Below are 18,076 nucleotides of genomic sequence, written 5' to 3'. Positions count from 1 at the left end.
GGCTCACCATATGGCAAGGCATAAAGTCTCATACAGGGGAACTGTGGGAACACTGGATTCTTGACAATATCTGCAATAACCTTTCTGTGTTCAATGAAAGTCAATTAGAAATCATAACTTCATTCATCATGATCCCTCAAATATAGCAAATCTTAAGTAAAGACTGAAGAACAGCTCTCACTAAAACATCACCTTAATCTGATYGAGCCAAGATAATGAAATTCCCACCTACAAAAATTAGCAGGTTCCCCCCCTACACACACACACACACAATGGAAATTTTACTTTTGTTACAAACTATCTTCTTCTCTTAAGTTTCTCAATATCTGACTAGATTGCAAAATCACTATAATCAGAGTCTGACCTGAATCACTATCACCATACATTTTGCAAAGATATTTATGTTTTCAAATATTCTTTTTTTTCACTTTTCACATTTTATAATTGCCAAAAAACTCAGAGAGTTTCCTCTCTCTCTCTCTATATATATATATATACATACATACATACATATATATATATATATATGTATGTATGTATGTATGTGTATATATATATTGTTCCCTGGAAGTAATTTCATACTTGAGATTATTTGGGAAACTGAAAGAGCATTGGGGGCAGGCTTAGCTCAGTTGGGTAGAGTGTGGTGTTGCTAATGCCAAGGTCGCAGGTTCAGTCCTCGTATGGRCTATGCTGAGGGTTGGAYGAGATGATCTCCTGARGCCCCTTCCAACCTTACCACTCTATGATTCTATGATTCTAAATCTTCCAAGTCATATGTGATCTTAACATCCTTATTTTATCATTTTATTATGTTACTAGAATCAAAACGAAATGTCAACACCTGAAAGGCAGACAGCAAACCCCTTTTAATAAAGTATTCCACACGTGGAAAAGCATTTTTTTTTCATTTTAAAATCCAGTTTTAGATCAAATCACGAAATAAAAACATCCTCTGCTGGTGGTGACTTGAGTTATGTCTACATTGGTATGCAGTAGAGTTCTTGACATGCTCCTACTAACACAGGAAGCTTGAATGCGACTTTGACAAATTAGTATGCAGTTAAACATATTTTCTGTGACATCAAAGCCAATTTAAGAGATTCTTATACTTCACTATACCCAGTTGCTTTTTGCTGTCCTCATGCTACACACTTCATTATTTAACGACACTCGCAGTTAGTGATATTAGTGAACAAAATATGTATATAAATTTATGAAGGCATTATATTTTAAAATTCAGATTATTTCTGTAATTTACTTGGCCCCATTAACAGTTGCATTAACATAAATGGAGAGGTGTCAGATTGCTATATGTGAATGGAAACAAGAGATTGAGTTAGGGAATCAAGTTTTAAACTTGCTTTACCACAAGAGAATATGCATCATTAAATGACATCCCTCATGTTCATTAAGCCTATTCAGCTAGTAACATCTGGGACCAACTCTGAGCTGGGAACTAAAAATGTGAAGMAGCGTTTCCTTAAACTGTTCCATGTAAGTGCAGCTCTCTAACCTACCTCTCACAAACCTATTTCCAAACTGGACTCCTGACCTACTGACTTCACATGCATGTTATAAAATAAGGCAAGCTGTGTGCTAATGCACACAGCGATCCTGACCAAATCGYGTGCTACAGTGTTTGAAATACTGTAGTATTTCAATACTACATTCCATATACTACATTTCAATACTGCATGAAATACTTGCTCACCATACAAGCCTCAACTGCTGCCTCATATTGTATTATCATGACTGCAAAGGTATGATCTTGAAACCGCTCACGCTGGATCTTTTAGACCAGTCTCTGATTTACAAGCATTACTGGCAGGGTGATAACTAGGCATACCAGCCCACAGATTACATAATGAACTCCTAAGCGATAATCTCTTCTCTCTGAGGTCTTTGAGCATACTTTTGGTTAAATGTTCTTGAGATCTGAGATTTCCCTAACACCTGCCTTGCAAGATTGCATGCTCTTTTGGTTTAAATGCGGAAACACTGTTTGAAAGAAACAATCTGATGGAGGCAGCGAGGAAGAGGTAGGGAGAGATRACACATTTTGAAGTTCCTTTGCTCCCCTGATTCCAGGTGTGGGAGTTGCACTAGATCTTTCCTTTTGTGCRTTTGGGTATCCATACCACTTGGCATCCACAGGTGTCCTCTTCAGTGTAAAATTGGCCAGAAAACAAAACCTTCTTTTTCAAGATTTGAAGAATAAAATACAGTACTGGCATTAGAAGCTAGTCTAAAAATACTACGATTTACCTGATGATATAATTTTAGTTTTGATCAAAAATCACCATATTGWTAGCTCTTGTGATTCTGAGGTAAATTCAGAAAAAGAAATGAGTTTACAGAACAGGATAGGAGGACAAGGCTCYTTGCCTTTATTTTATCATACCTTGATGCACTAACATTTAACCATACATACAAGCTTTTTGAATTCACTACTGACATACTTAAAATTTAATCTCTTTAAAGTCTCTGTGATTAGACTTTGATTCTCTAATTTGATTGTTAAAGTACTTCCTATGTACATTTTTCTTCCTCTCCATACCTAAAAGGCTGGCAAGTTTACTTACTAAGTCTCCAAAAGGTAAGTCATATATTAGAAAACAGCACACTGTCTACAGTTTAAAGCGCTGGCCTTTTTGCATAATTAATATAGTTACTAAAACCATTACAATATGAAATTTACAATGCAAAATATAGCAATTCATGGCTACAAAACCATGCATCGAGTATAGCTGCTCTTTCAGATGTGAAATGAAGCTGTTGCATAGAATTCATTCTAGTTTTTAATCGCAGAGTTTATAAGCATATGCTAATGTGCACCTATTCTAAACAGGGTAATAGGAATGTCCAAATGCAAGGCATAACACTACAAAATGTACTCCAGTCTTGGATTTCTTCACACATCTAAACTTTTCAGATCCAATTAAGCACATCACTGATCAAATAGAGAAAAAAAAAAAGAAAAAACAAAAAGAGAAGATAATCCTTACCTTTCACCTTGTTTCCCACCACTTTTAGGATTGACAAAAACTAAAAGTGGATGAGTGCCTGGAACTGGAGTGATCTAAAAGAAGGGAATAACACAGCCACTCATTAATGCTGTGTGTTGCAATCATTTTTTCCTATAGTAGTCAGAAAAAAAAAAGCTTAATACAAACTCTATGTTATGCTATGTAATCCAGCTGGATGTAATTCCACAACTTGCAATAATCCTCACTTCATTAATTTCCTACAGATTATAAGTGACATTTACAATTTTTATGATAGCTGTCTAGCTTACAGCTGTGATGCCATTTTAACATATAATTCCAGTGAAATCAATACTGATATATATATATATATATATACACACACGCACACACTATATATATATATAACTGTATATAACTATAGTTATAAGAAATCTCAAACAAGGGAAATCTCACAAAGAGAATATTATTTTTTAGTTTTTTTTTTAATGATAGAAACCTGCAATACTTGAAATGATCTGAAATCCCACAGTTTTAAAAACATAACAATCAGTAATAATTAGCTCCTTTAAATAGCTTAGACAGCTGGGAAGTTGAAGAAAGGAGAGCAGATGAAATGTGRTTGTGGAAGTCACAAATCTGAGGAAAAGAATAGGAGGATGAAGAAATACTCATACTGAAGGAGACAACACCTACCACATCCTTTTTTTCTCTTGTGTTTCAAATGTTTTACATACTAGACTAACGTTTCACTTTGTCAAACTAACGCCTTCCTTCTAAGTAATACTGTCAGTCTGCATTTTCAAATGCCGTAAGATACGAGCGTTCACTGCTTTTGCTACATTGACTTTTAAGAATGTAAAAAATTTATATCAGATGAAGAGCTACCTGTAATACCTGTTTTTAAATCATAAAGCGAGTACTCATATGARAAAGTATCACCCTTTTAGCCATATATCACATGTTAAAAGCATATTAAGAGTGCAAAGTCACCACCCTCTGAAGTCATGCACTAACAATTTAGATTGTCTCTGTTTCAAAAAAAGAAATATATTGAAAACTCTTGCTCCAAATCTCCACTCATAATTCCTCAAACAACAGGATCTTTTCAGCTGAAGATTGCACAAAATACAACTTAAGGCATAACCTAAAGAACAGGAAGCCAAGAGGTTTATTTTGACAATCTTAAACTGAAGATTTCTGAATCTGAAACTCCTTTTTTCCATCCATAATTGCACAAACAATGGGTCCAATTCATACAAGAAAAAATTAGGAAAAACTTTAGTAAAATAAATAGAATTAAATCTAGTATAAAACCTACACAGTATCAGACTCTGTTGCAGTATATCCTTATAGTATAGCACTGTAGGTTGAAACACATAAAATGTCAAATTACAGGACATACTGAAGTTTGTCATATATTTAATTTTTATCTACTGTTTAATCAATTTTAGTTATTTAGCCAATTCACAASATGTTTGTTCCTGTGAACTAAGTGTAAACCAATGGGGCTCATTGTGACAGAGATGGACTACCTACTGAAATCCCTTAGGACGCAGGTTAATTAATGAGACTCATCCTAAGGTTATACATGATCTATTACTTCCTCTAATTAGAAATAATAATCCTGATCATTATGCTGGTTAGCTAGAAAGAAGTAAGATGAATGTGCTTAACTATGATTAATAGTCTTCTCTAAGTCGTGCAGATCTGAGTTATGTGCATACTGCTCTCTGATGGAAGGAAGGTTTTGCCTTGATACTTTTCTCAGCAAAAACTAAATCTGATGAACTTATTTTTCTTTTAAATCTTTTATTTCCAAACTTAACCCTATTATTATAGGTAGGTGGTCTATGATCATCAAAAAAATCTAAAAAAAAAAAAAAAAAAAAAAAAAAAAAAAAAAAACCAGTTTGTATCCCACTTGATTCGAAAATAAGATGTCTTTCAAATAATTTCCTACAGTTTTTCTAAATTGGTTTTCTAAATAACATAGATGTTTCCGTATAATTCACAAGCAACCTAAGATTTAGGCTAAGTTGGTGAATATTTTCAGGTATTAATCTATTATAATTTCAAGATAATCTTTATGAAGCTTTTGGAAATGTGATTTAAATTTTGGGGGATCAAGCCTGCAAAAAAACTTATTTTTTCTTTCTTTCTTTCTTTTGTCTTTTTTTTAAAAAAGAAAATCAATTATATATAGCTTCTCCCATATTTAAAACAGAGGTCTCATGGGACTAATGTGGGGATTTTCTGGGTATCTCTGATACAGAATCTTCATATCTTAATTCATAAAAAATGCAATTAACACCACAATCTGATTAAATAGGTCATATTTTTTGATTAAGCTAAGTTTCAAAAAAAAAAAAAAAGAAAGAAAGAAAGAAAAAGAAAGAAAGAAAGAAAGAAACTCATCAAAATCCTTTTCTATTTTTTAAAATCACTGAAGCTCACGTTCAAATGAGAAGATGCCAGCAAAATGTAAGTGCTTACTGTACCACTCCAGTAGTGTACTTTGGCCAGTTATGGTRGAATTACAATAGCATTAGAATTGTTACAATTGTAGAATTCAGTAGAATTACAGTGCAAGGAGTCTTTGATCAGCTACAGAAATTTTTGCTCCAGATCATTCTGAAAATATACTTCAAATGTAGCAACCTAATCCTAGGTAAAATAGGAGGTAAAATAAAAATTCAGGATATAGACAGTGCTGCTACTGAAAGGAGATGTCAGAAAAGTTCTCCTCTACCTAGAACACTTCTGCTCCCTGGAACTGCACAGATATCTCCCTGGAGCTACAGAATTCTCCATGTGCTTCTGGTAGCACCAGTTTATTAGGTCTCTTCACACTGTGACTGATTAGACACAGCTTAAGCATTCTGTCAATAAATACTTTATTGCTTTATGTTTCATCTGTCACAGGTGATCTGAATACTACTGCAACCTGGGTGGATGACAACCACAGGAAGAGAGCCTTGAGAGCCATGGAAAATGATCACTATAGTATCCTGCCAGACCATCAACGGAGCAGTCATGTGACTGCAGAGTTTTCTGCTATTTTTTTTTTCCCTTTGAGTTGTCATAAGAAGAATGTTTCATAAACCTAAAAAGATGAAACAATACAGTAAGCCTCTATCCTGACATGATAAGGGGTATCATGAAATAATTATGAGGTATTCAGCATTTGATCTATGGTAATGGAATCTTTGACGYTTTACTGAACCTCAATTCCAGTACACCAAAAGATACAGAGAGCAGTCAACAACGTATATTAAATGATCATCATATTGTTACCATGATGATCACTAACTCCTGAGGAAATCAAGAAGCACCACCACATATATGAACATTTACACTACTCAAAACTGCCCACATCTCCGGGAAAAGTAGTCTAGCAGCTCAGACAGAGCTTTCGACGTGCTCTAACCTCCCTACAGTAACATTTGCTCGTCAATCACACGCACAGGTACATACACTATCGGGTTTCTTTTAAAGTAGAAGAATCTCCATTTACTATAGATAAAGCTACTACTATAACCACCTTGCCTAGCTCCACCCTTGATTGTGATGCGCCAAATACTTTTTATGGAAATGCCTGAAAAATACATTTGAAGTTTAATTCATCCACTTGTTAGTTAAAAGATCCAACAGTGATCAAGTCATAGGCTCAGTTTTATCAAGTAACTTCAAACAATGTTGCATGACAGATACTAAAACAATCAAGTTCATCCTCATCCCATAATCCAAGTGTTATAGAGCTTAATATCCCTTTCACATTAATGTCTTATGAAGTCTAACAACCATATCAGAAACAGGGGATTTCCATAAATGGAAATAAATGGAAATCCTGTACAGAGGGAAGAAGTTATCTTACTGTCATATTTTCAAATATATAAGAGTGAAGTATTAGAAGAATGTATATATAGGAAATATTTTACTTTTAAGATTGCTCACCCTMTTGTTGTCTTCATACCTACAAATAACTTCTTAAAATTAAAATAACAACAATAATCACACCTGAAGACCTTGTCCATCTACGGTGACTGAATTTGCTCTTTGCATTTTGTTCCGTTCTCCCAATTTGTTCATTTGCTGGGGACAACTCTTTTCTTTTTTCACCGTTGCCTGCCTTTCCTTTGAGAAAAGAACAGAAAAAAAAAAAGGGAAATTTTAACACATTATATGATGCTACCGCAACTTGCACAATGCCTGAACAAAATTTGGTTTTTCATAGAGAATAATGTCAGATTTTGCTTAAATGAAAATGAGATCTGACTCAARTTACTACACAATGTCCGTCCACTTCACATAACATCTATCCATGTGCCTAGCCATTACTAGGCAATAGATAGATGGAAATTGTGCAGTCACAACACAAATTAAAGCAATGATGTGAAGATAATCTGGCAGTGCACGTTGGCATTCTGCAACTTGAAAGCCAATCATACAAAATCCTTAACCATTTAATAACCACATTTATAACAACCAATACAACAACTTAATATCTAATCCTAACTGGTAGCAAAGGTTGGCTCTTCTAAGACACTTTCCCACTTTTGACAGAATATACCCATTCTAAATGTACCTTAATCARTTGATGGTCTATCTTTAAAAGTATATATTTAAAATAGCTTTTTATAAAATATGTRTTTTATATCAGAAGGACTATACTCAGTCCAGGGGAAGTTGTGAATCTGTATCAGAATCTCAGCAGCTGGCAACTTGTAACACTAGCAATAGGCAGCACAACTAGCTGATTATTAGAATGAAAGCTCTTCAAAAAAGGTATCTTGCTGTAATCATATTTTCAACTGTTGTGAGGTTATTTCAAAGAACTGTGAAAGTTAAAAAAAAAAAAAAAAAGAAAGAAAGAAAGAAAGAAATATTGTCCTTGTTCTTTGCATCTCATTTTCTTTTCTATTTATAAATTGCACCCAGCATGTCCTTTTAGCATGTCCAAAAATGCATCATAAAATAAGACAGCAGATGTTTATCAAATGGAATCAGTGTCCCCAAACCCAAATGCACTCCAGTCACTTTCCTCACTTTACAAGTGCACAGAGGCTTTAAACCAGTCAGGGGAATGGGCTGGCACAAAGCTGCTGCAGCAGCAAAGAGCATGAAGGACATACACCCCCTGCAACTGCGCTCAGTAAGCAGTTCATTAAATGTTACCATTTACGTTGCGTGGCAGGCCAGACTCCTCTCTGTGGTACCTCTGATAAAGCCTAAGGGATTTCACTAGCAATTAATCCATGTCACTCTTTCTAGATCAGTTTAAACTGTTAAGAAACGTTGACACAGATTCTCTGGGATGAACAGTATAACTCCCAGCTTAAAACAGTGTTCCTGTTTTATTACAGTATTACTGCTTCATTAATACAGTTGTGGACAATCACTATTTTTATACTATCTTTGATTTCCTTAAATTTGAATACCAACAGAGCTTCAGTCTGGTCCTGAGGCAAATCAGAGTCACCCCAGGTTGCTTTAGGTAGCCAAGTGCTCTGGAGAACTGTGGCCATCTGGTCACATTTCCTATAAGAAGACTGACAAACGTACGCCATGGAACGAACAGGGCAGTCTACACTATTTCCCATTCACAGTGAGATCCCTAAGAGCTTAGTTAACTGAGCTCTTAAACTTGTCTGGTTATTCAAAGCATTCAAGAGAAGGTCTAGCCTACATACTACTTTAAATAGAAAATTACCTTTAGAGTAGCTAAGAAGAAAATAACAAGGCTCTGTAGAAGAAATCACGCCAGCTCATCCCAGCCCTAACCTTCAAAACACAGACATGCACTGTCCACATCTTTGCCTAAGAATCGCCAACTCTGCATTTATTTATTCAATGTTTTTTACATACTGGAGCSAGGATGAAGAATCCAAGCAGAATAACATTCGCAATATCACACAAACATTAATGCGCTATGCCATTGGTTAGTGCCAGGAATGGAGAGTAAGACAACCTCAGTATAAAGGAAGTTTCACGTAAGAAGCAGTTGTGGAGTTTGATACAAAACTGTCTGAAATGTTATAAAAAAATCCTGTATGGATAGAGGACCTTGTTATCTTTTAAGGCCTACTTCTTTCAATGATAATTTTTGAGAAAAAAGAACAAATAAAGTATTTCCGATTACATAYCTTCTATATATATGATACCATATTATATGTCACTGCATGCATGAAAAGTAATATTTCAGAAACATTCATGAAGATAAGAGTCTAGATTTCCTAAAATTATGGAACCTACATATATGTAACACTGTGAGGATCTGACTTATGGTTTATATGAAATAATACAGTAAAGTGMATCCTAACTCTGTACTGAATATTTCTATTAAAGGTACAGAAAAAGAAATATTTAATTAAAAATAATCTTGTAAWTATTCTTGTACAGATATTCTGTATTTTATATGAAACAAAAAGTTGGCTTTCTAACCTAGTTGCAAAAGACTATTTGAATAAATTTCATGAATTAGAGAATTATTAAGATATCCAAGATTATCATGAACTAAACAATGTCATTTCCTTAAGAGATAACAACAATTTAATAAAATCATCTTTGGATAATAGCGTACAATTTCTAACTTAATGCTTAGAATCTGACATGCACTGAAAATAAGCAGTATTACAAAATGCAAACATGTATTTTCAAGGTAAGAAATGTTTACACTACAATTGTGCTGCATTAATATCTCTTTTAGTTAGAGCATACAAAATGATTAATGTATCTGTGAATCATTTTTTTCTGGTGGACATGCATGAAGTTGATAGATTGAAAACAGTATTTTTAAAAGCTATTGTACATTTTGATGGCTCAGAGAATCAAGCTTTCTTTTTGTCTGCTATATGCCAGAGCATATACCTTTCAAAACAGCATTTATCACAGGAAGAATCTTTTCTGCCCAGTTTTGCATCTTTCATGCCCTCTTTTCTTGCCTTGAACTTCCACTTTGAAGTCATTATCCATTAACTGATAGGATGGAGCTTCCACCATTCAGTAACGGTCCAGTTAGATCACTGTCAGATTAAAACTGCCTCTCAAATTTTACCTATCCTTTACTCTAGCAAGTAAGGAAAAAGAATTGATAAATGAGATAGGATCTTTCAAACAACAACATGGAACACCATGCCTAAATAGTCAGCTCAGCCCCAAAATGCACTTTATAGCAAGAAGAATGTACATTATCGCGACCCATCAGTACTCGCGTACACGGATGCCTCCCCGTTACGCACCTCAGGGAGCAAACCTCCTAAAGTGGGTAGCGTCTGTCGGAAAAAAAGAACGTTAGGCTGCAACAYTGAACAGCTGGGGTGGCAAAGGGGCTGGGGAGAGCTCTCACAAGGAACGCTACCTTGCAGCAGTTGAATTTCACAAAAAATATATGATGCTTTATTCATTTTTTTTTCTTTTTTCTTTTTTTTTTTTTTTTGCACATTTGCACAACCACACTTCCACAGTGTTTTGAATACCATATCATATAATTTACACTCCTGAGAGTGTGTGTGGAATCATTTTATCACCAGCTAAAATACTGAAAAATCTGAGGACTACACTCTTTCTTATAGTAAAAAAGAGATACTTGGTTCTTGGGGAGTACTCTATGTTGCTTATTTTCTGAGTCTTTGAATCCTCATCTAAACTGAGGAATCTTATTTTAAACAATTCCTTGCACTATGATTGACCAGCTACACAATATGTGTTCTCAAAAAGTWTCTCAGCCCTTTCTTTCTACGCATAGATACATTTTCTTTAAACAAAAAAGTGATATTTAGAAATATCATATGCTATTGTAGCTGTTGTCATGAGAAAACAGAAGATTAACAACTAATGTTTTACTCAGTAGTTTTCTTTTTGTATTTTAACTGCTGACATGGAATGCAGTCCTTATGCAGCATAATTGATTTTTGCCATCTTGTCTCTTATTCAATTTGTGAAAACCTATTTCTAAATTATTTTGTACACAACTGAGATTATTTAAAGCTATTTAATTTTAGAATCTACTCATTAAATATGATTGTAAAACCACTAGTGAATGGTTAGTTTCATTAAACAATTTGTCAGATAACTACTGAAAACTCCAGGTGACTTCTGTATGATACTTCTATGTATAAACTGAAAAAAAATTATAAAAAATCTTCTTTTAGAACTTTGAGATTTGAGTTTGAAAGGTATTGGTTTGTCAAAGAATGGAAAGGTATCCTTAAACTTTTGCAAGGTGAAGCYTAGGGAAGCTTAGATGTGTGTCATGTGAATGCCAAACTGAAAGTTTTTCTTTTTTAAAGGAATCTGGAGGAAGGGGAGGTTTTTTTTCAAAAGTCATACCATGATTCCTTAGAGCTACTTTGTTTAATGACCTGGCAGTCTCCAAGRGATGTAAAAACTATGTTTTAATATGCAACAAAATATTAAGGACTCCTACACTGCCATTTTGGAAGCCTACATGATATTCAAGACCCTACTTACAAAAATTCCATTCTATGCAATTTCTGTTAATAGTTACTCAAATAAYCAAAGAGAATTAAGGATTCAGACACTCAGAAAACCGGCAGTTGGCAAGCCTGGGGAGGACTCTATCTGTAACAACTATTGAACATTACATCCAACTGTGATACAGATAGGCCACAACATTTTTAGAATTTACTTTATAAAGTTATCTCCATATTTCCAGCTCTAACTATGTGTATATACTGATCAGAAGGGTCAGTATTGGACACCATATTATGATGCATTGAAAGCTCATGGAGTTCAATACCCAGATCTATGCCCATGGACTGAAGTTAAAAGTCATCCTGGGGACAAGACTAGTGATCAATTCATTAGCAAGAGAATCTGTCCAATGAGCTATATGTGCCCATCCTATCAAGGGAAGATGAGGCTTCTAATAATTTGATAGTTGTTTTGTCAGAAACATTATGTCAATCAGAATGTTTAAGGGTTAGCATCAAGAGTATTTTCAATAACTTTTTTTTCTTTTCTTTGAAATAAGCACATTCCTCCTTTTTTCCATGGCTCTCCTCACTTCTAAAGGTTTATGCTATGAATCTGAGATCAGCTATATTCATTACACATTACTATTTTGTTATCCATAATACTAGTAGCTACCTTAGGTGATAGCTGGAGCAAATACTATGTCATCTGAAAATTCCCTCTGACCTCTCCAACTGTAAGACTATTTTGAACAAGAAATCACTACATCATGACTTTATATAATATTTGTCTTGCTTTTTTAAACTGTMTTAATAGAGATATAAAGACTTCTCAAAATCATAACCAGATATTTCTCATTTAGCACGTCAGACTTATTTCATTTAGTTGGTAGAAGACAACTGGCCTTACATCTTGCATCTATTCAAAATTTACATCAATATGTAAATACAGTTGGGCCCAAGACTTTTTATTTAATTTSAAACCTAAACTAAAGATGGGCAACCATAAATGGGCTTCAAGGAATATAAAACATTTAGGAAAGTATTTTGAAATAAAAATATATTAAACACCAATGGGAAAGTATGTTAGGAACAAACACARGGACAGAGAGTAGTGATGAAATGTGGGCAGGCAACTAGATATAACTTAAAATGATTGAATGTCTGCCATTTCAGTTTATCAGCATCTTATTATTTTAACATTGAACTGTGTTTGCTGAACAGATAATTAGTTAGAAAGATACATTTTCCTCCAGGGCAATTATTAATTTTCTTCTGACTTCAAAGAAATGAAAAAGCTTTTATTGTAGATAAGCACACCATTATATTTCAGGTCTGTTTTAGGTTCTCAAAGAACTGAATCTGCAATATGATATGCAACTGAGAAGGAGAAAATGGTATTCTTCTGTTTCAGTTGCTATGTCATTATTTAATATCCAACACAAGATTCAAATTCCTTCCTCATAGAAGTATATATACTCAAATAACTATTCCTGCTGTGTCTAKGTTCAGAAACTCACAATAAGGCTCAACTCAACTGCTAAGGATCTGATTGCTCATAAAGATGCTTACACATTCCTAACTTTCACCACTCAATGTTAAGTTTGTATTCAACTGAGTTAAAATTGATCTCTACTGTTAGAGAAACAGCAGAATCATTTTAGGATTAAAAAACAAACACACAAACAAACAGGAAAAGGGATTAAGAAAGCTCATTCTTCAACTAGCAACTGCTAATTCCCTTATTCTCTCTCTGCATCTCTGCATTCCTATGTGAGTAACATTTACCTACCTCACAGAAAGACAGTATTAGAAAAACACATTATCAGACAGGGAAAAATACCTAATGAATTATGTCCATTTATAACATTATAACTATTCTATTTCACCTCTCTAAATGCCGTCAAAGAAAATTCTTGTACAATATTATTCTTTTCTTCTAAGCTGCTTTTTTATCAGCATCTCAACACACCTGCTATACTTAYACAAATTCATGGAATTTTGAAAATAAATGTAATAATGTAAATTGTTTATTTACACAAGACATTGCATAGCTAAAACATTTTTCATCTGCAACATAAGTATTTTACATGCTTACACCAAACCAGTTACAAACATAAGATTTTTGCACTGTGTGTTCTTCTTTCATCAGAAATGGAGGAAAGAAAAGGAAGGCAATGAAATGAAGAAGCCAGCATGTATGTTAGAATTTTTACCTTTCTGCCTTATAAAAGAGGGGAAAAGAAAGAAAGAAAGAAAGAAAAAAAAAATAGCTGTATCATAAGAACAAACCAAATCTCTTTTCTTGCCTACTCACTCATCTCATTCCAAAGCTCAGTTTTTAACCTGGTTATGATCTAATTCTGTACTCTTGGTAGACTAGGATTCAATTGAGTTAAAGATTTTTAAACTCACTGCCAGTCAACCTTATCATGAACTTTCATTATGCGTATGTAATTAATTGGGTCCAATGAACAATATCAGCACTGAGTTATAGACTTTTTCCCCCCACCATATAATTAGAATATAATTACCCACAGGATATCAGAATGATGCAAAACCTTTCCTCTAAATGCGCCCTCATTAGGAAACAAGTCTCAATGTACATTTATTCAATCAGTATGAATTAATTAAAACGTTACTGAAATAAAAGAGGGTAGCATTAAAGTGTATCTGACATCTATTAAAAGCCTATCGCTTGAGATATGCACACACAGTTTATAACAAAACTCATTTAACTCAAGGAAGAAACTTTACCATACAACAAGCTTTATATACAGTAAACAGAAAAGTGAAAGGACAAATTTTAAAATAGGGAGATTACTTTCAATTAGATCATTTAAAAACCTCTGCAAGGAGATACGAAAATTTTCATATGGCATCAAATTCTGAAGGTAGCCTGGACAGATATATGACTCTTTCATACYATACACAATGCCAGTTCTCAAACTGCATGAGTTTCACCACGATTTCTTTCTTCAGCTGAGAACTTAGCTTACCCTACTTATGAATAAAATTTGACAAGCCCCATTTTTGTGGTTTGAAGGTGGAGCCCTCTTATTTAACTTAGACCAGTCATCTAACTTTTAGGGGCAACAAGATCGGATCACGCCAGTTACTTTATTTTATGATCACCTTCCAGAGCAACCTCCCTCTCTATTGCCTAAAGAGACCCTCAGTAATTCAGGCTAGTCACCTTAGCTGAGATAGCTATGTTTAKGGGAAGACAATTATCACCCCCTGAGATATTAAGATTGGGAGTGGTAGTTTTTCTATTGATTCTTCTCAATTCCAGTAGTGATTTTGGACACTGACAGATTCCTAGGAAATGAAAGAAATAACAGAGAAGGTATAGAACTGGACAGCAAACTGAAGTTTGAAGGCCCAGTTTGGTAACTGTGTGTAATATATCATTATGTAGAAGAACAACTGATGAAAAAGTTATCCTTTCCTCTGCAGAAAGAATCCAGATTTGACTTGTGAAAACTGTAAGTGAGATATAGTGGATGAGACAGAGGTAAACATATATATATACACATATATATACATATATATATATGCCCTTATTTCCTCAAAAGAGGAGATGTAAATGTTGCCCATTTTGTTATTGTCCCTCAGAGAAGGTAACTTTGTCTGAGATGAACTTTGACAAACAGGTTTCAGGAAGAAGTCTGCACTTTCAGTATTAAAAAGGGAAGAGAGGGCTAAAATGCAGGGGAGAAGAAAAGATACAGAACATTTCAACTTGCCATTTTGTCTTTCCTACAACTGTTTTTGGTTCTTTTTGGGTAGAAAGAGATGCTACACAAGTTACCATGACAAGACAGTTACCTGCTTGTCCTTTCCTTCCACACAGAAGTAGCATTCTAAGAATATCACTGCTCAGGTGATCTGCGAAGCTAAATGTGCTTCATGGTTGAAAGAGCCTCCAGCTGCCAGGCTTACGATTTGAAAAGTATAAAACCATCATTCCTATTAACAGACATGCTTACTATTTTATCTTCAGAGGATTTTGAGGTGAAAACATTCACTGCTTTGCTGTTCTGAGAGTGCTGGTTTCACATTCACTGAAGTACTACATTTATCAAAAGGAATCCCCGTAACAGGAAATGGTAGAAACTAATTAAAAAATTACTAAGATAAATAATACACAGACTGTAATCAGTCTTTTCTAGGAGCAATTCCTATTAGCCAGGTCACTGATGTATTATTTGTAATTTGAGTAATCTCAGGATTTTAATGCATTTTTGGAAGAATTTACTGAAGAAAGAGTATACTATGAAATTATATGGTTCCCATTAAATCACAGTAAAACATATAAACAACAATGTTGAAAGACATGCTTCATGTTACATTATTAGTATGTAATAGTGAAACATAATTCTGACACAGGAAAAATAGTTATTTCTGCTTATGCATTCAAAATTTGCTGATGAAACAAACCTAATCAAGGGTGATTTTGACTCTAGAGTGGTTTTATATAACCTCTAAAAACTTAACTAAACTCCAATTGTGGATTGAAAATCGTAATTCCGCTATACTTCTTCCTCTCCTGAAAAGAAAATGGAGTTACACAGACATAATTGAAGATGAAATTTCATGCAGAGGTTTCATTCAGTCTATAAGAGTAGCAAACAAYAAATAACAATCAAGCAAGAACAGTCCAACAAACATGATTTCTATATATTAACYTCTAAAGTTTGACCTAAAATCATGAAATAAAATGATGTAATATTAAACAATTATRTAAATATTTAAAAATATTTAACAAATATTAAAACCAGCTTCCCATTGCTTTATCTCCATTGACAGCAACGGAACAGTCTCAGTTTATTCAAGTACCAGGTCAGAGTCAAGCATTCATCCCTTAAGATATTCATAAACAAACAGCCAAAAGGGTTAATCAAAAAATCAGTAATATACATAAAGCATGAATATTATTTTTAATTACCAAAAGTTGTTTGAAAGAGTAAGGTAAATTTTCTTTTTCTTTTTTTTTTTTTTTCCTCACTACCATAAATCATCCTTTCTCAAGGTCAAGAGTTCATTTTTATTATGAAATATATTTAAAATAGGAGACTATGCATATCTGTTCTGGTATGAATATGAGGATGCTGTGACCTCTATCTGCATAAAACATCTAATTTAATCTATGAAGTTCTGAAAATCTTTTTTCATGATGAACTGCTCAGTGCCTTCAATACAACCTACATAGAGCAAGCATTTTATTTTCATTGAATTGAGTTATTGTTTTTGTGGACAGAGAAATTTACTGTCCACTACTGCAGAATAAAATATACCGTAATGTTGATGCATAGCTTGCTGCAAGACCAGCGTCATCATTCTAGGTAACCTCCGGCTTAGATCAGAGACCTCAGCATCACAGATATACAATATGCATCCCAAGCACAAACTGTCCATAAGAATAACTTCATTATTCTGGGAAGTTGGATCTATAAAAGATGTAAAATGTAGTGTTCTGCCTATACAGTTTCTGGTAAGTACAGTCTGACTAAGTGATAAAACCTGAGTCAGCTTCAGTTATAGTATGCCCTATAGAAAGTTCATTGTCACATAAAGGAAAACGTAATATGCAGCAGATAAAGTGATATGCTTCTTCCTATAACTAATCAGCTAGGATTACCCATTGTGTTTAAGGTTTATACAGTCCTGCTAAAACAACAATTTCAGTACCAGTRATCAGCTCCGGCATGGCTTCATCCATTACCTATGACAGAGGATTTCGTTAGGACGGAAAATACGAACAACTCACCAATACGACTGGGCAGATTGACGTGGGCGGTAAAATATGATCCTTCAGAGGTCCACAGTCACATTCAGGTTTTAGATGTGAAGCACATTTATTATGTAACTAAGAGAAGACAGAAAATTAATATTCAGCTTTTTACTTCTACAGTCTAAAAAATCCTAAAATATAATATTAAAATCAGGTGAATTTAGATTACTAAACTAATCTAATTGCTACCATAGTACTCTACAGGAAATGAAACAGTGCAGCAGAAAACATCTTGCGCTTGACAAAACCAATGTATTTGTACTGAAATGAACAGCAGATCAAGATGCCTTCTAGTTAGGAAATGCTACATTTGGTCCAGTGTACAATATGAGAACAACRTTACATTGACAGTAAAGCAACATCAGCAATGTGATTAGTGACGATATCTATGGGTGATCAACACTTTCATTTCGTATGACAACTTCTTACGCTGAGTCAGGGATTATAGTACTATTACTGTGCATGTCTTGGATTATTCCTAGTATTCATTCAGTTTTCATGAAAGTAATGGAAAGAATTCTACTCTGAGAACATAGAAATAATATGCTCAGTTTTGCTAACTGAAATAATATTGGCTTACTTCTATACTGATAAAAAAAAAGGAAAAGAAAAAATATGACTATCACAGCAAGATAAAATCCCAAGAAATAATAACAAATTCATTGAAACACTTTGCATTAGCAAAAGTTCTTATTGATATCTTAGAATTTAACTCAATTCAAATGTCTCTGAATAGAATATTTTAACATATGCATCCAACTATATAGTGCAAAAGCACAGTTGTGTTATCTGGATCATTCAGATTTGATCGGAATTTTATTGTGACTGGAGAAAGTCACAATAAAAATACAATTTCA

General features: G+C 34.0%; 1 protein-coding gene across 1 annotated transcript in view; it reads right to left on the bottom strand.

The window, feature by feature from the left end:
* The window catches only part of DGKB (diacylglycerol kinase beta), a 349,983-nt gene that overhangs the window by 217,429 nt on the left and 114,478 nt on the right, over positions 1 to 18,076 (bottom strand). The window contains exons 13-15 of the mRNA XM_085316086.1: positions 17,196 to 17,294; positions 7,008 to 7,124; positions 3,009 to 3,082 (exon numbers count right to left, since the gene is read on the bottom strand). Of these exons, the coding sequence (XP_085172212.1) occupies positions 3,009 to 3,082; positions 7,008 to 7,124; positions 17,196 to 17,294 (290 nt within the window). The remainder of the gene's footprint in view (positions 1 to 3,008; positions 3,083 to 7,007; positions 7,125 to 17,195; positions 17,295 to 18,076) is intronic.

Source organism: Rhea americana, unplaced genomic scaffold, assembly GCF_003343005.1.
Source record: "Rhea americana isolate MKP2758 unplaced genomic scaffold, rheAme1 scaffold_112, whole genome shotgun sequence".
In the NCBI taxonomy this organism is placed as follows: Eukaryota; Metazoa; Chordata; class Aves; order Rheiformes; family Rheidae; genus Rhea; species Rhea americana.
The sequence above is the reverse complement of the archived record's forward strand: the minus strand, read 5'-3'. Positions and strand labels throughout refer to the sequence as shown.